At 40.8% G+C, this 22541-nt stretch overlaps 2 protein-coding genes across 7 annotated transcripts in view; both read left to right on the top strand.

The window, feature by feature from the left end:
- LOC145435206 (microfibril-associated glycoprotein 4-like) overlaps nt 1–22541 on the top strand; it is a 96125-nt gene that overhangs the window by 9892 nt on the left and 63692 nt on the right. Inside the window, exons 2-4 of the mRNA XM_080312533.1 lie at nt 1281–1533; nt 4362–4806; nt 4868–5022. Of these exons, the coding sequence (XP_080168659.1) occupies nt 4401–4806; nt 4868–5022 (561 nt within the window). The 5' untranslated portion in view covers nt 1281–1533; nt 4362–4400. The remainder of the gene's footprint in view (nt 1–1280; nt 1534–4361; nt 4807–4867; nt 5023–22541) is intronic.
- LOC145436485 (uncharacterized) lies at nt 12135–18485 on the top strand. 6 transcript variants are annotated; one of them, XM_080313843.1, is made up of 7 exons: nt 12138–12735; nt 14114–14238; nt 14585–14652; nt 16052–16154; nt 16852–16917; nt 17262–17333; nt 18120–18485. In XM_080313843.1, exons 3-7 carry the CDS (start codon nt 14630–14632, stop codon nt 18387–18389), a joined length of 534 nt encoding a protein of 177 aa, XP_080169969.1. In that variant the 5' UTR covers nt 12138–12735; nt 14114–14238; nt 14585–14629; the 3' UTR covers nt 18390–18485. The 6 variants fall into 6 exon arrangements, with proteins under 6 accessions (XP_080169970.1, XP_080169969.1, XP_080169971.1 ...); XM_080313844.1 differs by having other exon boundaries at nt 12135–12735; nt 14114–14652; XM_080313845.1 differs by lacking the exon at nt 12138–12735 and having other exon boundaries at nt 14018–14238.

Raw genomic sequence — 22541 nt, 5'->3', positions numbered from 1 at the left:
ATATTGCCGCGCGGAGTGCGAAAACTTTTCAGAGCCGCGAATGAATTGTTATTTCTGGAGGATTCCCTTTCCTGCTCCAATTAAGAAGGGCGCTACGCCGCTACTGCATTAGAATCGAAAAATGAAGTCTTGTTCAATGGCGCGGAGCGCGAAGAAAATCTCAAGATTGAATAAAATCTCTCGAAAATTCGGTAGTGAATTCGTAATTGCAATTTGCATGTCTACGGCTGCCAACACATACTGATTGAATTAGGCGTCGTCGGCCGCACAAATTCCCTTCTATGGTCGCATGCGGCCGTACGGGCTGCCCACCCCTGATATAATAGTATATCTTACGCCAATTTTGATCCGCATTACAGTTGTTTAGTCTTTTACATAGCTGACAAACTTCCCCAAACTTGTTTGAAAATAACAAAAAAATATTGAAAAGGACATCAATTAATTTCAAGGTAGGCTGAACTGAGACTAATCCTGATGCTGGTAGTGACTACAGAGAGCACGGCGTCGTTCTGTCCTGCCATGCTAAATTTGATCAGTTCTGGAAATGAATTAAATTGTGTTGATTTATTGAGGGCGAAACCGGGCAACCTATATTGCATGTAAGTCTGTCTTAGGCAGTGCAGTTCGCCATCTATCGACAACAGCTACCTATTGCACAGAGATTTAGGCTACTGCCAAAGCTATAAAGTAATGAAAGACTTGCACGTAGGAATTTCTCTAAATCTTCAAAGAATATCAAAAATTTGCTCAAATGAAGTCCAAGTCAGCCTATACTCCGTTGAGCGCGACTGCTGGAGTTTGAGTTTGTCAAGCTTTCTAGAATACGAATTAAGTTTAATCTTCAATAATCGTATCTTCAGAATGGTTGTGAAACACATGTTCAGTCACAATTTATACAGACATTGACAAAATTGACAAAAACTTCTCGCGCCCCCCCTGAGAGCCTCCCGCGCCCCCCAGGTCGAGAACCCCTGCTGTAGATCTTTTTATGTTGTCTTGCCTTCTTCGGTTACACAAGCTCTTCAATGATTACATAAAAAGCGCCTATCAATTCTAACGCCACACTAAAAGGGCTACGGCACAATCAAAATAGTAGATTTCATTTCCCTAGATTTTGGTGTAAAATTCCTGCTCCTGAATTAGATGGTTACAATCTTGGTATCTAAGAAATCAAGCCATACAAATCCAAATACGACTTGTGTGTCTGTTAGCTTGGTTACGAGCCATGTGCATTGTGCAATCAATAAGACAAGATATCCTAACAGGAATTTTTTTTTCAGAGAGTACACGATACACTAAAAGAAATTATTGAGCGCGAAATTAGCAGACGCGTGTTTCGAGAGGAGGTAAACCGTGAAAAAGATCACAAAGTTTCACTGTTGGGAAAGCTGAACTGCACTGACTGACCGCAATGCTCGACTTTTGGCACTGTTTCTTTTCATGGTGTGTTACTGTATCAGAGAAAAAACGAAGAAAAGCCGAATCCGAAAAAAGCGAGGACGAGCTGGATAAGCTCAGTGAACAATACAATAGGTAGGTACAATAGGCGAGATGATGTTAAATTTGGCGCTCGCGTTGCAAGCGAACCGAAAAATGTAGTTTGAGATCGGCCAATCTGTTTGCGATTCGACTACCCTGTCTAGGTCCCCGAGGTCGCGTTCCTGCATTTCTTGCGACTCTAGTAGTAGACTTTTGCAATGTAGACATTTTGACACCCGTAATATGACGCGAATCTCCTTTGATAAATTAAAATTCTGGAGAACTACATTTCGCTGCAAAATCAGGTCTTGGTTCCATCGCGGAATCGTGAAAAATAGGATTGGGTTAAAAATGAAACCGCATCAAGATATTTACGTAGTAAAAGTACTGGTCAGCTTGGAATTTTCCGCAAATGCAAGCAATTTTGACTCGACGTTGAAATAGAAAAGTACTAGGGTACAGACACGTGAGACTTGTAAACGTAGGTAGACGCACAATTTCTTCAGCATGATAAGCTTGTATCATCGGCATTCACGCATGTGCTTTACCCTATTGACTTGAAGCTATCTTGGTAAATCTGAAAAAAATCCAAACCCCTTGCTTTTTTAGGCTGGCTTCGTAAATTTTGAATCAACATGAACTTGATCTTGATCCCAATATGGAACCATCATTTGCTAAAAAATCGGCATAATTTATTGAAATAAGCCTAATTTTATGCGCCAGTATTGAATATGTATCTGGCAGCTACTAAACTAGAATTTATTAACCCGACTTGATAAATTTTACTACAATATATGTAATTCTGAAGTAGGCTACCTAGTATCGTGTAACGCTGTTTTTGATGTTCCAGTCAAAGGCAGTGGTTTGTAACTGGGGTCATGACCCCCGGTGTCGTTTGCGATTTTTCTGGGATCACAAAGGTGGTGAACCCAATCAGTTTCCAAAATAAGCGGTAATTAAATCTGGCAAACCATTGTTAGCGTGACATCATATTGGCACTACCGAGTGTCCGGAATTTGGGCCCACGAAAATGAGGTAACCTTAGTTTAATAGAACATTGAGTCTGTATTTTGAAGGGGGCAAAAGGATTTGTCTGCACAGGTGAGCTGCAATAACACACCTACGGTATCACATATCTCTATGAGATATATTTACCCATTACGACCCATTTGTTGATCAATTGGTCTTATCACGCGAGAATTTCATTTGGATCAGCGCTCATAGTTCGTCGCACGCGATGGCATATTCTTTTATTGCGTGAACTCGATGACATCCGTGAAGAAAAGCAGTTTTATTGGTAATTTAAGATGCATGCAGTTGTTAAAGAGCGATGTTCCCACACGGTGTTTGTAAATCAACTCTTTAAAACCAAATGCTAGGGTCACAATGTAATTCATTTGCGGCCAGCACTGTGACAGTGTTATAGTTCGTGTACAGCTCACGATAGGATAGCCTTGGACTCGCACGGTAAATTACTGCTATGCTATGTTCCGAGTAAATTGGATAATAGTTAGTCCGACCCTAAGCCACTCAACCAGAGTTTGTGGATAATTTGACTAATTATTAATTCTAGTTCTACTCTAATTTGTGAAATGTTTCTATGCTCGCATCTCTAATTCTAATCTAATTCCTGGTTTTCAGCAGAATGCTACAGGAGAGCAGCATAGTGCGAAATAAGCCAAGCAATTTAGTAATTCTAATCTAATTCTGAAAAAATGGATGGATGGGCTTTAGAGTTCTAATTCTAGTATAACTTGGAAGAGCTGGAAATTGTCTGGTTATCAAACTTTGCACTTAACTATGGGATGAGTGGTTTTTGCCTGGTCGTAGGAAAGTGAACGCATACGCCAAATACATGTGGCTGGAACTTGCCTACTGGGATCAACTCAGTATTGGAGAAAAACATTTGGCATTTACTGAGTAAAGTTCCTGTCATTATTACTGAAAAAATTGAAAAACTGGTGCAAAAATGATCTGTGTATCATTTTACGTGTAGTTCTGGTCTTGAAAATGGTAACAAATTAACTAAAACAGTAGGAGTTGGTTGCTCTTATTTTGTCGGCAGAAAGTAATAATAAGCATGCCATTATAGAGGCAAGCTGACAACCGAACTTTTTTATCAATGAGGCAGGACTGAGTGCTGATGGAATCGGGATTGTCAAAAGGCATTTGTACAGGACCGGTGTTGGGTACAACCGAATCTCTATAATATAAATACGATAAACATGTCTGGCAAGTCACGGCAAATGTATACGGCAGTTATTCACAGTCACCAAAACGCCAATCTGAAAGCATTCTGTGCAATTTACATGGCGCTCAATGACTATGATGTAAATATCTATGGTCCCGCTCCTATATAACTCCTGATATTAAACGTATCTGTATCATGATATCACACATGATAGTGATATAAGCATATTCCAAACCAATACTTTCTCTTTTTCAAAATCTGGAGTGGATAAAGAATTGCGGCGAAAACCTGTTCAAGAAGAAGCGAAAGTACTCTAAAAACAAAAGCGCTCGACCAAGTGTTGCAAGTTGGCAAAACCTACTTGAGTAATTCACAGAAGTAAAAGGACTTTGTTACCGAATACCTCTGGATGTGTTTCAGTAAAACAAATATGCTGCGATTCACGTGTACATTGGATACCAGCTCAACACTGCGAGGGGTCGCTAAATTTTGCGTGCAATATTTGTTCACGTGAGCAGTCGACTATGATTCAAATAATTGTAACCCAGACCTTGACCGATTCTTTTGAGGCCCAATCGTGTGATACGGGAACCCGTTGACGAATAGTTTTGTCCAGGGTCTCATCGGATGCTTTGTAAAAGCAGCATGGTCGCTGTTAATTCACTAATGAGGTTTCTCATCTATTTTTCAGATTCTAACTTCTGAAGTTTTGTGTCATTTGTACCATCAGATGGATAGCATGATTCCGTTCTTGCTGTTTTTATTTGTCCTCGACACATCGCCAGCGTGGGCAACAAACGCACAAATCTCGCATTTCAAAGGTATTGTCTGCAACCAATGCCAGCAATGGTGTGAGAACACGGATTTGGACACCGCGGGAAGTACTAGGGTGGGTAAAGCTGGACCGCCGGGAGCTCGGGGTCGCCCTGGGCGGCAGGGCCCGGTAGGTAGACCCGGTGATATCGGACCCCCTGGTGGAGTTGGCCCGGTTGGTCCTACAGGTCCCAAAGGACCGGCTGGTAGTCCTGGTGACATCGGACCCCCTGGTGGAGCTGGCCCGGTTGGTCCAACAGGCCCTCAAGGCGAAATTAACATGACTCTGATCGAGCAAAGTGTGGATAGAAAAATCAAGGAAGGTGAGATTTCCATCGCTGTCATTCGTCGAGTAACTTCATGAAATGATTCCATGATTTCTAGCTCTTCAGATGATCACCAGCAGTAGTTGTAATGGCGCCAAATTAGAATCAGCATTTGCACGCAATGACTCTGGTGGTGTCTTCAAATTGTACATACCCACAATTGGATTCAAGGACGTATACTGTGATGTTACTGACGAAGGTGGAAACTGGACCGTGAGTGGAATGCACGATTTTTGTGGAAAAATGAAAGATATTTTCTGTTCCATAAAAGGTTTTCCAGCGAAGAATGAATGGAGACGTCGATTTCTACAGAGGTTGGGATGATTACGTGAAAGGATTTGGTGATTTGCAAGGAGATCATTGGTTAGGTATGACTTGAAGTAGAGCTTTTGTCACTCGTTCTATCTCATGAGTTGAGTCCAGCCATCTGTCAGGATTCGGAAAATATTTTTCTTGATGATCATTTATTCAAACCAATAGGCGGCATCTGTGTACTAAGGCCTCAGGATGCCTTGTCGTGACTGTTGTGCCAAATAAAGCTATCTATATAAATCGTCCTATCGGTGCAGATAAATCCTTATTCGTCATAGGCGTGGTTCAATATCACAAATATTGTTACTGAAGAGCACCTAGTTGAAGACCCCCGATTGTAGCTGAGATCACGAGTCGATTACGTAATCAGAATGAGTCTGCCCGGACAAAAGTACACCATAGCTCGATGCTACTATCAAGTTGACATCCTACTCCAATAAGAGTAGGCTTACCATATTTTTGAAATGTAAAAAGAGGACACTTTTTCAGAAAATTGCAACTTGCAAAACAGGAGTAGAATTCTCCAAAATAGGTGAATTTTTCCAACTTCGTGATCGGTTGACTAAAAAAAAAAGGTCATCATTTCCGCTCAGATCTCAAAATACCGTTTCTCTCTCCACATTGCCTGGTGGATGACTAAAAAAAAAAGGTCATCTTTTCGCTCAGCGCTAAAATCACAGTTTTTCACTCCGAAATACCCGCCGGAGCTTCACTTCTGTGCTAATTTGCGGCATTTCACACGCAATTTGCTCTAAATCAGACCTAAATTTTCGAAAAAGAGGACAAAATCTCAAAAAAGAGGACAAAAGGGCGTCCTCCGAGGACACTTTCAAAAAAGTCAGAAAAAGGACAAATCCTCTTAAAAGAGGACGTATGGTAAGCCTAAGTAAGAGTAAGAAGTCATGTTTTTCGAAGCAGCCTAAAACTACTTGTCCTGGAATTGACAAAAAACTGTATTTCGCGACTTTTGCTCAATACCGAGCGAATTTCTGATTTTTCTGTTACAATATAGCAGAGTCACCAAAAATATAAATTCAAATTTACATTCATCCGACACATGTTTTCTTAGTGTTGTGGCAGTAATTATCTCACAAAGATGCAGCTTTGTGGTACTTATGTCAATGATAAGATCGAGATATTGATAGAATATGAGCATTACACTATAACGTAGAGCAGAAGTGGTCAAAGTAGTGAAGAAAGCTACGCAAGTAAAAGTAGCGATGCAAGATTCTACTCAAGTACGAGAAGTAGTGCTTTTCGAAATAGCCAAAAACTGATATAAGTTAGTATGTAGTTTTGCGAGCGGTGACATATACGCTCTCTTGAAAGACCAGAAACTGAGCTGTGCAAGCGATGTAGAGAGCTGGATTCGTGCTGCTACATCCCAGGAGGTATGAATTTCCAACAGTATAAGATTTATCCCGCATCACATGGTGCAAATGATGGTTTTACATAGAACAGTGGCTTCAACTGAAAGCCTCAGGAACTGCATATTTACTACACTCTGGGCCAGACCTGGGCAAAGTGCGGCCCACAGAGCTATTCTGAGCTGACCGCGAAAAGTTACATGTAATTCAAAACACAAATCTTACTATTTCAGGTTGCAGCGTGGACTAAAGCCTAAGGCTCTATACACTGAACCAAAATTTATTTTCAAGCCTTTTCATTAATATAATGCGATTGCGTAGTCTACGCACCTCGCATGCGTAATCCAGATTCAAAATAAAGCGAATGTAGCAAATTATCCCGTGACAATTAAAGTCACCAAACCTTTGCTGCCGTTGTCTGTGCTTCAAATTGTTACGTGATACGTTTCCAAATCCCTAATTTTTAAAACAAGGGATGAGTCGTCATCACCCATGATGGATGATCGGGCATGTCAAAAGATAAAGCCGAAAGCTGAAATTCGAGAAATATTTGTTCTCTGGAGTCGGGGTTAAACCCGTATTTTTAGTAGTAGTAGTACTAGTTAGAGCCGAGCAACCGAGGGCGAATTTCAGAAGCTTTGTAGCATCCCAATACATTTTAATGTCTTGATAGAAAAACGCGAATATGGGTTTGAATAGAGTTCAAGATATATTGTGTTTAACATTGTTTCGAAATATGATGGCAAATCAATATTATTTTAGTTAATTAACCGTCACTTTCTCATTTAACATAATCTATACATCCACTGAGCAGCATTTATTAACAGTGTGAATCACTGCGTTCAATTTCGAAATAAAATTAATACGACGGAGAACACAGCTAAAATTTTTGAGGCCTGCGGACTTCTCATTCGGCCCACGGAGAAAATAATTGCTCACCCCTGCCCTGGACTATAGCCTCAATATCACACGAGCGTCTCTGCACCCCCCGAGTATTTCCTTTTGTCAGTGTCGTAATCGTAGGGTCACCGTATGTCCTCCATTTTCAGTAAATTGAAAATGTCCTTCTAAATTTCCTTCTTTTTGGAAATTCTTCCTTTTTTACAGCTTTGACAGCTAGGCTAGGGTTGCCATACGTTCGGAATTTCACTGCTAAAACTGCATCCGCGAGGAATTTCTAAAATATGACTAAAATGTCTGCAATTTCGAAGGTTTGAAATAGGATCAAAAGTTTTCATAAATCAACAGAAAAGTTAGTATTTTTTGGCAGATTTATTCTATTTGAAATATGTCTTCGCGCGATTTGTGTCACGATCATGGATTTTAATTTGTGAACCACCACCCTCAAAAAGCATGCATTCAAAAATTATTAAAAATAACCATCAATTACCGAAATAAGTCTAATTGTAATCGCAATTGTGGGAGAACGTTATAATACTGGAGTCTGTTAAGGCCATTTAGAGGCTTTAGTCAAAGATATACACTGTAAACCGGGGGATTGTTTGTCTTTATTATAGGGTGCGTGAAGCATGGTAACCCTACCTAATCGCCGCCAGGATGGTAGTGCCCACGTCAAAAGCCCCTTGCTCTTTCGGGCAGAGCATCGCAATGAGACCAGTCATGGAAATTTTCAGTCCTTCTCATTGAAAGAAGCTACTACTTTGTCTTGGCAAGCGGTAAATAGTGCGCTTGTAATTCTCAGAATAGGGCGAAGTAGAAGTAGCAGGAAGTTCGATTGACATGAGTGAATGCTGCAAGTAGAGTAAAACTACTTGATTACTTCAGAAAAGTAAAAGTGGTTCGCTATATGTGACAACCTTCATAAAAGCACTTCGTTATTAGCGACCAACTCTGACGTATACCGAAGTGTTGAATTAAAGCCAACTCTCACGTTCGTGACTCCGTTCAGGTCTAGAAGCAATGCACCAACTGACAAAGACAGGGAACATGGAGTTGAAAATCAAAATGATCACGAGAGATGGAATTTATTGGGTTGCTAAATACAGGTGAATATCAATTTTTGTCTTCTCATGGACTCTGTTGTGATTGGTCGATTTACCTTCGTGATGTTATTTCGTAGAATTGATAGAATACGTATTAGCGAAAAGATTGTGTATTTCCACCCACGTACCACCCTTGATTCACGGGTGTGAAGTGAATATGCACCCATGACACGCAAAACCTCATATCATGCGCGAAGGAATGTAGGATTTATGACCGCAATATCATTCTGGGTTCGGTTTGTAGGCTACCACTGGCACTTTTTGCAGTGTTACTTCGATTCACCCTCTGTTACGATATTGATTGACTGCATGATAAGATATCGATAAGCCGGAATTGTATGATATATTTGCCTTCTTATGAATTATTGTTCGTAGTTTTGGATATATCTGAATATTAATATCTTCTATTCTAGTGGTTCCTAACCTTGCGTCCAGGGCCCCCCAAGGCTGACGTGCTGACGAAGTGCTGTTACGGCCCTGATAACGAATTAATTGTTCCTACAGGCACGCCCGAATATGTTTAATTATCAATTACGTGCCCTTTATTTTCCAATACAACAGCTCACTCAGCGCTACTGGTAAATCTGATTACGTGGGCTGAGAGGATAAAAAGCTTATAGCGACATATATATGTAATTACCACCTATTCATTCGTGCATTATATAAAATTTGGGCACCTAGGGCGACCAGGCCACAAAAACTTTGCTGACCATAGAAATCACGCTACGGGGTTCTTGGGGGCGAAGCCCTCAGAAGTTAGGTTTGGTGCGCAAGGCAATCGTTTGTATGGGGTTGACGGAGTGCTGTTAAGTCCCTCCTATTACATTCCTTAAAATATGAGGTTTGGGGCGCTGTAGCACGATAATCCTAGAAAGGGGACGCTGGAGAAAAAAAGCCTAAGAACCACTGTTCTATTCCATGTCATTCAACTGTTATCTTTCTCTCATTTTGGCGCCTTTCTAGTTCTTGTATTCATGACACATGAACGACGACACTGGTCAACACAAAATTTCCGGTTTTGACTTCGAATAGAGTGATTTCAAACCCGCAATTGATTTTTTGTGCAACACGTCATGATTTTGAGTCCAAATTTTTTGTCAAAAAATGTAGAAATATTCTATACATGCCACACATCACCCAATTCTCATATCTTTACGTTTGTGCTATATGTCAGATAAACCCAAACCGGGAGGCAAATTTTCACACATACTGACGTTTTCGGAGGTTTTGCATTGACCGAGTTTCTCAGGGGCTTTACTCCGCTCATGGAACAATACAGGTGGGGTCGTGATGCGAATTTGAAAGACGATGGACAGATCCGCAGACCGCGCAATTTGCGGATTTCCCGTATTTGACCTAGTCTCAATTCTCATTTTTCAGCAACTTCAATAGCAATCCTAGTCCTTTTTACTCTTTTTGACCATTTCATACAAATTTCGCCCTTCCGCATCGGCCGCAAAATTTACCACCTATTCATTCGTGCATTATAGAAAATTTTGGCACTTAGGGCGACCAGGCCACAAAAACTTTGCTGACCATAGAAACCGCGCTATGGGTTCTTGGGGGCGAAGCCCTCAGAAGTTTGGTATATCACTCTATAGGTGCGCAAGGCAATTGTTAGTATGGGGTTGACGAAGTGCTGTTACGGCCCTCTTACTCATTGTCTTTATTACAGCCCTTACAATATGAGGTTTGGGGCGTTGGAGCACGATAATCTTAGGAAGGGGCGCTGGAGGAAAAAGGTTAAGAACCACTGTTCTATTCCATGTCATTCAACTGTTATCTTTCTCTCATTTTGGCGCCTTTCTTGTTCTTGTATTCATGACACATGAACGACGACACTGGTCAACACAAAATTTCCGGTTTTGACTTCGAATAGAGTGATTTCAAACCAGCAATTGATTTTTTGTGCAACACGTCATGATTTTGAGTCCAAATTTTTTGTCAAAAATGTCGAAATATACTATACATGCCACACATAACCCAATTCTCATATCTTTACGTTTGTGGCTTTGTATTGACCGAGTTTCTCAGGGGCTTTACTCCGCTCACGGAACAATACAGGTGGGGTCGTGATGTGAATTCGAAAGACGATGGACAGATCTGCAGACCCCGCAATTTGCGGATTTCCCGTATTTGACCTAGTCTCAATTCTCATTTTTTAGCAACTTCAATAGCAATCCTAGTCCTTTTTATTCTTTTTGACCATTTTATCCAAATTTCGCCCTTCCCAGTTCCTTCCGCATCGGCCCCGCATCCGACAACTACGTTCTGCGCGTATCTGGATACTCCGGGAACGCAACCGACGACGGTCTCGAATATCACAACAATCAACAATTCTCAACGAAGGACGCGGATAACGCCGTTTTTGCAGATAATTGCGCTTCTCGCAACGAAGGAGGTTGGTGGTATCGCCTCTGCGCCATCAGCAACCTGAACGGGAGCTTCAACAAAACAGGCAACAAGGGAATCTGGTGGTACAGTTCCTCCAACCTCCTGCGATTCTCGGAGATGAAGATCCGGAAGAGACCGTGAGATGAAGTTTCGGTGACGCGCGCTTGTGACGTCACACTTCAAACACCGACGCGGGTGTGACGTCACAAATGCCCTCGTCGTCTCCGTGGCTGTGAATGCCGTTCATCGTGACGCAATAAAGCTTTGTTGAGCAGTAGTATCAGTCAACTTATTTTTTAATTGCGTTCTCTGTTTCACAATTTTCGAATACAACCTTGTAGGCCTTAACTGAACAACTTGATTTTACTAATCAAACATGCTGGACCCTCATAATTGAAGGTGGATGGCATCTGTACACTGTAAAAAATAACCGTGGGTTTTGGGGTGGAATAGGAGTGGATAGGAATTATCCACCGTAACGTAGGGGTGTACCTTTTTGCTCCACCCCGTTTTAGAGTGAAATAGGCGTGGATTGTTGCTCCTACCCCTGCATTACGGTGGATGACATCCTGCCACCCTGAATTAAGCATGGTACGGCGACCCCACCGCTGATCAATTGAGGAAACAAATATGTTTCCGCTGTGATCATTCCAATCACCTGTGGTGTATAGGCTATGTACGCGCGAGATGCTTGCACGGCGTTGATGTCGCGAGATTGAATGCATATGTGCTCAAAGTCTCTGCAGGTGCAAATCAACATATCGGACGGCCGAACTGACAGACATATCATTTATCGAGAGAGAATAGGGGTATTCAGTTTCGTCTGCACCATCGAGGTGCTTTTGACGACGGAGATGCGACACTAGTCTCCTCCATGCTATCCGTGGATGCTGAGCGTCTAGCAGGATAGCGGCGGATACCAGTGAGTCTTTGGTCTCACACGGCCGGGGATCGAACCCACGACCTACCGATCAAGTTGCCGGCCGCATAACCATTACACTATCTTGCTCGGTAAAGATCGGGAGAGCGGGATTGATAGAATATTCATCGGTCAGCCGTGCAAATCAGCACCGTTAAAGAGGAATTGAATGAGTTGAGGGAAGATATAATAGTTTGTTCATTTCGAAATTTAGCAGTGAGCTTATATCAGGAAATCGCAACATCGTTTTTGTTTTAAACTCACAAACTTAAACAATAAAATTTAGGCGATATACCGATCTACCGTATTAATGTTTGATCTAAAATTCTAATATCGTTGTGCACGGTATCGAGATAATATGATTCAAAATGACCGTAATGCAACGCCTCAGTTATTTGCGCGGCGATCCCACGAAATCAGCTGTGTTTCCGCGGGAACCAAATTGAAGCGGCAAACACCTTTCAACCACCGAGTTTTATAAACACAGATGAGCTAATGGTTCGACTTACATCTTACCATCATATTCGATCAACTTCTACTCTGAACTCAATAATGATAGTTATAATATTCATTTAGTGAATGTAGGAAGTGGCACGCACACAAAGCGAAGATACTAATATCTGATGCTGATTGATCAACCGGGTCGGTTACGCTTTAGTGACTCAGAAATCGAGGATCGAAAGCGAGAAGCGGAAAGGGAAAGATGGCGAATATGTCTTGCAGTTTTACTATGATGCGAATTTCTTATCCTCACTGCACAGGGCAATAGTTGTACGCTTTAGAATATGATTCCTGTTCATCCTGTTAAGGGATGCGTTATGAACGCATTCTATTCTCGCTGGCCTATACCGGTTACGATATTTGCTCTATTGTTTCTGACGGTGACGGTCGGACGCCATATTGGATATTACGTTACGTGAAGAAATTGAAGGTGAGACGATAATGCACTCATAAGTGTATTTTGCATGCTTCTAATTTGCCTTTTCCAATTTGCATGCTTGAGTTAGAGTCATTGAGTCAGATTTGTTCGGTTGAATGATATAGTTGATAACAAGAAGTTACTGCAATTCAATGTCATTTTCTAGTATGAAACCATGCTGGTATATCCAGTATGGAATTGGTGTCGGAAGCACACTTGATTGGTCGTCTGGCCGGCTGAATATCACTATCATGAAAATTCGACAGGTTTACCAAGTCACCGTAAAAGCTATAAATTATATCTGCTCCAGCCATAGCAGTCACCACAGACCTTGGTAATGTAAATATCGTCATTTCTGCATGAGAGTGTGGGCATCGTGCTATTATATTTCATGTGTATGAATGCGAGTGCGCGCGATAAAATTATAAAACATAAATTGAAATTATATGTACGGTATTGAAATTATTTAGCCTAAGCAATAAATATGTTGGCAGACAGCCAAAAGATAAAACATCTTGATCCGGACATGCTCTAGGTAAGAGTGATGCTTTCAAACTTACCATCATTAGAAAGAATGGTTAGTGCCTGTGGTACAATTTGAGTTGAAGGGGCACTGCTCTCTAAATATGACGTGGTCTCAAATTAATTAGTACAAAAATTTCATTCGCATCAGCTATTCCGTACAGAAAGCCACTGTAAAGAAATTGTAGCTAAAAGATAATTAAAACTATCTCCATTTCACACTAGCTGCCTAAATCAATGTACTATATTGCCCGTTTGGAATCGGTGGCAGGTGCTCCCCTGACGGCTTGCCGGGTGCCTTGCTCACTGCTCACAATGTTCCTCATGAATTGGCGCCCCGTGCTCACCTGACAGGGAGGCTCTTGCTCACTGCTCACTGCTTGTCTTACCCACGCTATTCTCTCTATAGTTTTTCTTGAAGATCACTCTCGACAAAAAGTAATAGGGAGGATTTTCCTGTGAGTAAATCACTATTGTGCGGGTGGCCTATGTATTTCTTATTGGCAATGGTGATTTTCTCGCAGGAAAATCATCGGTGTCTCACAGGGAACGAGATTGTCTCACAGCACAATCACCTGTGTCGAGATGTCTCACAGCAAAATCGTATGTGTCTCACAGGTAACGAGATTGTCTCACACCATTATCGCCTGTGCTCACAGAGGAATCTTCAATGCTCCCCTGATATATCAGGCAAAACGTACCGAGATTCCAATCAGGCTATATTGTATCGAGGTTGCTTTGTTTTTATTGCTTCACCTGTTGGCTGTTGCAAAAATGTTTGAGTTTCGGTTCCACACATTCAATCTCCTAATGAAATTTTAATTCCGGTTCAGTGCATATTTCAAAATTTGACTGCTTTGCTTTGTAGAAAGCTGTTTCGACTTATGTACCTGAAGACGAAGTAAGCGAGATCAACGCGGTTCGAAATATCCTGGTTGATAGAATGAAGCGGGCGTTGATATCCCAAGGAGACAAAATGCTGTAATGTTATGGGTATGTTCTTCTCTTTCTGCTATCTATGTATTTGTTCCAATAAAGCTGTTGATTTTGAGAGAAGCCGTGATCTCTTCAAATATTTGTACCAAGTAGTTAATCTCTATCTATTAATTGCCTCTCATGATATATCGTATTCATTAGTCATGCTGAAATTGCATGACAATCGAAATCAGGCCATGCCTCAATACGTGCACACCGTTTTTTATCTAAAGAAATACGTGCATATGAAGCGACACGTCGATGCACTCTTCGATATGCTGTGTCTTGTAATGAGTTAATGCTCATCTGCATGTATCAAGTGATGAACTTTGACTCAATAAGATATTTTGTGATTGTGTTACAGCATCTCCAAATCTAGACCGAATTGTTTCTATACCTACCATTCTGCATGAAAGATAATATGTTGATCAGGTACGTCAAATAATCTTTGTTTTTTTTTTGAAAGGTTTACATTTGATTCTGATGGAATATAATTTAGAGAAGTGTTTTGCAACTTTTTTACCTCGCGGAGCGGTAAAACATTGAAACAAATTTGCATGGGAATGAATCACCATTGACATTTTATTGCCGCAACCGCAACCAATGGAATAAGTTCAATGTTGATTACTAAAATAGGTCTCCACTTTCACCTGGCTGCCAAATCAGCATATATGTATTTTGGCTGGAAATTGGGGCTATTCCGTTACTTTCGTCGTTTGGCAGGTCTACTTATGGTGAGCGATACGACAACTTTTTGCGTCAATACTATATTCATATTGTGTCTGAAAAAAGCAATGCCTGGTCCATGCCTGATCATGCCCTATATTTCATAAGCTGAATACTATATAGCAGTGGTCGGGAACCTATGGCTCTTTTGGGTATAAGATATGGCTGTTTACCAAATATTTATTTTTGTATTGAATTGATCAATATTGCAACGAGTTGTTGGTAAATTTTAATCACGGCCAAAATAATTATTCTCGTGGCAGTACAAGTCTTTGAGAGGTAAGGACAATGTCGTGTTCACGTTTGAGGGCTCGGACCCCCTCTTTTCAAAATCATCAAATTTAAGTAACTGTCACGCCGGTGGCCAATATCACTCGCGACTTCTATGTACCCGACTCGAAATCTTGAATTGCGCGATACGTTAAGTAATGAAAGAGCATAGCAGACACGGCGGCGCCCATTTCAAAACGCAGTTTTCAAATACGCATTGTCTTCCTGATCTACGTCACGAAATGAACTGTTGAGAATGTGACAATTAAAAATTCGAATTACAAACAACGCCATAGCTATCCACGTTCTTGATCGGTAAGTATAGCTCTGCGTAGTCGCGGCGATAAAATGTATACGTGTAACGCAACTTTATGTTGACGTCGAATACTTTGAGAAGTCAATAAGTATATAGATTTTCGTAATCAGTGTGACAGTCACATTCGATTAATATCAGTTGTAAAAAATTCTAAGCTACATATGAATTGCGTTATCAAGGGTGAGGCTTGGCCCGTCTGTTCTATGCCTCTCGTTTCGACCTTCCTTTCCGAACAATAAATACCAGATTTTACTGAGAAAATATGGCGCACACGAGGAATCCCTTGCAGTGAGCTCGAATTAGTGCTACCATGACGTCTTGAATTTTCAATTGTGACGTAACAGTTGATTGACATGTATAGCTCTTTGTTAGTTGGGATGGAAAAAAATAGGACCAATATGGCTCTTCGGACAAAAAGGTTCCCGACCACTGCTATATAGGCTAGGCTAGGCTAGTCTAGTCGATATGTATGTTTGCGTGTATATGTTTGACCCTTATTCTTTTTTGTTATATTAACAGACACCCAAGTATGGACCCTGTCATCTGCTTCAATATGGCGAATGAAGAGTGGGCAGTCAGTTTTGAAGCGGAACACATGACACAAATACACAGCATTCATGAGGTATTGGCAGTGATGATATCAATTCATTGAGTATTCAACATGCTATTTTTTACCCAAAATTATAAAATCTCCGACTTTCATGTCAATTAATTTTCATAAGCTGTGATTTGCTCGGTATTGATTAGTCATCAAAATCAGATATGGCACCCATTTGAAACCTCCTTAGAAAACAAAGCACTTGCTCTATAGCAGGGGTGGCCAACCTTTTCAGCCAAATGGCCACATGAAATTGATGAACCGTTGAGCGGGCCACTTGAATGTTGATGTAATTTTTTTCATTGTCCGATAGGAGCAAACCAGATTAGGTAATGGTATTAATAGAACCTATAATCAAAATCAATAACAATTTGCCATGTGCTAGCTATTGACGTAGCCAGGAGCCAGACACGTTTTCGTAGATTTTATTTGTTAGTATATGACCATAAAGTAGAATATTTCGCAGCGGATTTCTTTGACTTGGAATTTTTCTTAGCCCTTTGCGCGATTTATGGTCACTTGATTTCTTGCCCCTAATTTACAGAAACGAGTTCAACTATAGTGACACGCGCAATGGTTTGTTGGATTATTGTGGCCCTCTGGCCGAAAAGGCTGGTTGCCCCTGAACTATAGTAATTGAAAGATTACAGCAATGTCACTAGCTAATAAACTAGCTCCCCGCAGTAACTAACTCCTGACTTCAATATTGTATTTTTTGCAGAATCTCAGATGGTCGCTACCGGCCGTTTTTCATGAAGAGTATTGCCACTTCCTATTCATTGATCAGGTACGAAGCTCATCAATGTTATTAGCCTATGAATCGATTATCAACTCCACTATGTAAATTATGCACCATTGGTATTTTATTGCCGCAACTAATATAATTCGTTCAATGTTGGCGACTAAGAAAAGATCGCCACTTTCACCTGGCTGCCAAATCTGCATATTTTATTCCAGCTGTACCAAGTTTAATTTTTTTTCCAAAATCCGTTGTTGCTCTGATATTTTTACTGACTCTCCATTTATGTGTCACAAATACATTGACCGCAACCAATGTGATCAAAGTTATGTTGTCATCAACTAGTAAACTTTTGCTCCCCGCAGTACCCAATTTTATTATTGTATTTCTAGATTGGATGGTCGCACTTCGCAGTACCCACCGTTTTTCACGAAAAGTATGACCACTTCCTATTGATTGATCGGGTACGAAGTTCATCAATGTTAAATTAGCATGTGAATCTATTATCAATTATCCTATGTAAATTACGCACCATTGGTATTTTTTGCCGCAACTAACATAATTAGCAATGTTGGTGACAAAAAAAGATTGCAACTTTCACCTGGCCGCATAATCTGCTTAGTTTATTCCAGCGATTCCCAAACTGTGTGTCGCGGATTTTGAACAAAAAACATGGTATAATATTGAATATAAGCAAAATGTTCACACAAACCTGAACCTTTCAGGGTTCTTACCATCCCTTTATTCACGTTATTCTGTTGATATAAGCTCTGAGAGTTTTACTAGTAATGAAGCGAAACTGCCTCGTGATTTTCCGAATTTAAAAAAATACAAATTAGGTTATCAACTATTTTGAGGCTTCGCGAACCCCCTGAAAATGCTTTGTGGACCCCCGGTTGGTAATGATACATCTTACTTCGAAAAGGCAACTTGACTCGAGTCACTTGAGACGTAATGATACATCTTACTTCGAAAAGGCAACTTGACTCGAGTCACTTGAGACGTAATGATACATCTTACTTCGAAAAGGCAACTTGACTTGAATTCTGACTTGACTCGAGTCACTTGAGACATATTCATACATCTTGCTTCGAAAAGGCAACTTGACTTGAATTCTGACTTGACTCGAGTCAAAATGACTCGTCACTCGAAGGTAGGGGCTTGATCCCAACACTGCTGATAGCTAGAAGTATGTGTCTGTGTGATGTGCTGTGTAGATTTGTCCTAATTCTTTTTTGATATAATAACAGACACCCAAACACGGAAATGGATACCCTGTCATTTGTTTTGATACGACGAATGAAGAGTGGAAAGTCGGTTTTGAAGGGCAACGCCTGACACAAATACGCAGCTTTCATCAGGCATTGGCGGTGATGATATCAATTCATTGGGTCTTCAACATGACATTTTCATCCAAGATTGAAAGATCTCTCACTTTCATGTCGATTTTTCTCGCTCGCGTGCCTAATTTAAAGGCCAGTTGTGCTGTTCGCACGAAACTTCGCGAGATTAGTGACTAATTTGCAAATGAGTTGCCTGAAATAATGACGATGTTTGGTAATTTATGTCAGCATGCGAGGCATAATGAACACTTCAATAAACATCACAAAAACCGATATGGTATATAAGAGTGCAGCAGGAATAGGCGTTTGACAAAGATATGGGTTGGTATTGGTAACCGGAGATTGAGCGTTTGATGAAGATTTTCGGGCAGGATATAGGTTGTTATGCCTTGGATTTACTTTTGTAAATAATATCCCAAGGTTGATATATCCGGATAGGTAAGGGTTATATCCGGATAGGGGTGGTTAGACCAGTCTACCCTGTGGCGTGGTTGGACCAGTCTACCCTGTGGCGTGGTTTGACTAGTCTACCCTGTGGCGTGGGTAGACCAGTCCACCCTACCCTTCTGATCATGGGGTGGCATTTTGAACCACCTCTAGGGGTGGGCCCAGTTTTTACAGTGTACATGGTGAAGTGGTGTCAACGTCAGACATGACAGGGAATTGCCAACAATTACCGAAGCTACGTGCAGTATCTGGGCCGTCGCTTTCAGAATGTCATTGAGGTCTTTGATGTTTACAGCAGTTCACCAAAACATACAACATGTTCTCAAGGAAGACAGCGACAAGAATGATCAAACCAGAGACACTAGGGTGCAGCATCATAACGTTCACTCCGCGAGTACCTGCAGACCCCGGATTGGATTCTTCTACAGAACATGTCTCCGAACCCCAGCGATTACGGATGGACAATAGGCGTGCCCCGTGCATAGATATGAGCCTGATGAGCTATTGCAGTTCAGAAGCTATAGTTGTCATAAAGATTGCAACAACCGAATATACAGCTGCAAGAAGAATGAGGTCACGTGCTTTTCAGCCTCTGGAGCAGTGATTCCCAAGCGCGGCCCCCAGATAGCCTTCTTGCGGCCCCCAAAATATATTAAAAAATCGATTTATGACAAAAATTTATATTTATAAAATACTCTTGCTGGCTTGGTCTCTGTAGTAATTATAGAATTGCAGGAAAGTTGTCAGTATACACTGCTAACGTTACGTCACTGCTGTTTCAATGCAATGTGCCCTTTCCAGATAAACGAGCAGTTATAGTGCTATAGATATAAATAGGTATTGATAACTTTCAAAAACGGAGGAAAATACTGAAAAAAATGGTAGATTTTTCCCACTTAGTGGTCGCTTGACTAAAAAAGAAAAAGAGGCTCATCTCCTGGAAAATACACTTTTTCTGTCACATTAACAGGTGGTTGACTGAAAAAAAAGGTCAACTTTCCGGTCCAGCTCCCGAAATAGCCACCGTAGAGTTCCTACAGTGCTGACTTAATGTATATCATTCGAATTTGGCCCTATATGTAACCAAAATCCTCAAAAAAGAAGACAAAATCTCAAAAAAGAAGACATTTGGGCGTCCTCCGAGGACACTTTGAAAAATATCAAAAAAGAGGACAAATCATCTTAAAAGAGGACGTATGGCAACCCTATCATAACTAGATGTGCAACACGTGACTCACGGTTTAATACGCCGAGATGCATACTGCTTAGCCGGCTAAAAGTAGCATATAATTGGTAGTCCTATAGTCAGGGCCGTAACTGCCGCACCCCAAACCCCAAATTAAGGGGGGCCGAGCTCGAAGGGGCCTAAAATTATTTCGTGAATTAGCAGAAATTATAGAGTATTTTTGGAAAATTTATGCAACTTTTTCAAAAAATTTTCGATTTTAATTCGCCACATATCTTGATTATTGGGTACTCTTCCCCAAGAAAAAATACGCAAGATTTATAGAAATGGGCATATCAGCGTTGGCCATGACCGCACCACAACGCACCAAGACATATAAAGTTTTATGCCATGTAACATGTGACACCAAGAAGTGTGTCAGAACGATCGACAGCGAGGAAGCCATGGCCGTAAAGGACTGTTTTTATGCTGACCAAAATTCGAAATACCAAAAATTTTGTTATATATACAAAATACATATAGGTTTATTTGTCCATATAGGCGCCTAAATGACTGGCGCCGAATGTTCGTGTATTGGCAATCTGAACCTCACAAGACAAATACCATCCCGCAGAAAAGAAAATTATATGCCAGTGAAGAAATAGCCTACCAATCTGAAATCGTGTGTTCTTTCAGTTCAGCAGGTTTGGGCAATTCTACATTTTTTAATATAGCAGACAGAAATCTATACAGGAAATTTTTTTTTAGAGAATACACGATATGCTAAAGAAATTATCAAGCTCGAAAGAAGTAGACGTGTGTTTCAAGAGGAGGTAAACCGTGTAAAAAATCACAAAGTTGTTGGGAAAGCTGCACTGACTGACCACGGCGTGATGCTCGACTTTTGGCACTGTTTCTCTTCATGGTGTGTTACTGTATCAGAGGAAAAAGTAAGAAAAGCCGAAGCCGAAGAAAAGTGCTACGAGATCGAGCTGGATAAGTTCAGTCAGTGAACAATACAATAGGTAGGTACAACAGGCGAGATGATGTTGAGTTTGACGCCCACGTTCCAAAAGAACAGAAAACTGTAGTTGGAGATCGGCCAACCGCTTTATCCTGTTCTTTTGGCGATTCGACTACCCTGTCTAGGACCCTGTGGTCGCGTTCCTGCATTTCTTGCGACTCTAGTAGTAGAAATTTGCAATGTAGACAATTTGATACCCATAATATGAAGCAAATGTCATTTGATAAATTAAAATTTTGGAGAACTGCATTTCACATCAAATCACCTCTTGGCTCCATTGCTTAGTCCCCAAATGTAGGATTGGGTCAAAAAGGAAACCGCATCAAGATATTCATGTAGTACAGGTACGAGTGATCTTGAATTTTGCGCAAATGCAAGTAATTTTGACTTGACGTTGAAATAGAAAATAATTAGCTCATCGATCATAAAGTGCGTGTTGTTGAATAGTTGGTATTCACAAGAGATCAGGGACACGCGAGACTTGCTTGTAAACGTAGACGCACAATTTTTTCAACACGATAATCTTGTATAATCGGCATTCACGCATGTACTTAACCCTATTCACTTTGCACTATCTTGGTATATTTGAAAAAAATCCAAACCCTTCTTTTTTTTGCGCTGACTACGTTAATTGTGAATCAACATAAACTAAAACATATTTTGGGACAGATTTATGCTATATGAAATTTTTCTTCGCGCTTCCCATGATTTAGTGTCACTAGATATCTTGATCTTAATATCGGTGCCATCATTCGCTAAAAAAATCGACATAATTCGTTGAAATAAGTCTAATTCTATTTGCAAGCGAGAACGGTTATAGCCCACCTAGTATCTTGAATATGTATCTGGCCGCTACTAAACTAGAATTTATTAACCCGAGTCAATAAATTTTACTGCAATGAATGTAGTTCTGAAGTAGACTAGGTACCTAGTATCGTGTAACGCTGTTTTGGATGTTCCAGTCAAAGGCAGTGGTTTGCAACTGGGGTCATGACCCCCGGTGTCGTTTGCGAATTTCCTGGGATCACGAAGGTAGTGAACCCAATCAGTTTCCAAAATAAGCGGAAATTAAATCTGGGCAAACCCTTGTTAGCGTGACATCATATTGGCACAACCGAGTGTCCGGAATTCGAGCCCACTAAAATAAGGCAACCCTAGTTTAGTAGAACATTGAGTCCGTATTTTGAAGGGGAAAAAAGGATTTGTCTGCACAGGTGAGCTGCAATAACACACATACGGTATCAGATATCTGTGTGAGATATATTTATTTATTTATCTATTACGAGTTTACGATTCTTTTGTTGATCAATATTGGTCTTGTCACTCGAGAATTTTATTTGGAACAGAGCTCTTTGTTCGTCGCACGCGATTGCATAATCTTTGATTGCGTTTTATCGATAACATCCGTAAAGAGTTGCAGTTATATTGGTAATTTAAGCTGTGAGCACTTGTTAAAGAGCGATGTTCGCACGCGGTGTTTGTACATCAACTCTTTAAAATGAAATACGGGGTGACAATGTGATTCATTTGCGGTCGGCACTGTGACAGTGTTATACTTCGTGTACAGCTCACAATAGGACAGCCTTGGACTCGCACGGTAAATTACTGCTATGCTATGTTCCGAGTAAATTGGATAATGTTTAGTCTGACCCAAAGTCACTCAACCAGACTTGGTGGATAATTTGACTAATTA

The sequence above is a fragment of the Botryllus schlosseri genome, chromosome 3 (genome assembly GCF_051294905.1).
Source record: "Botryllus schlosseri isolate E-star chromosome 3, Bs_hap1, whole genome shotgun sequence".
Classification (NCBI taxonomy): domain Eukaryota; kingdom Metazoa; phylum Chordata; class Ascidiacea; order Stolidobranchia; family Styelidae; genus Botryllus; species Botryllus schlosseri.
This window is presented reverse-complemented; position numbering and strand designations above follow the sequence as displayed.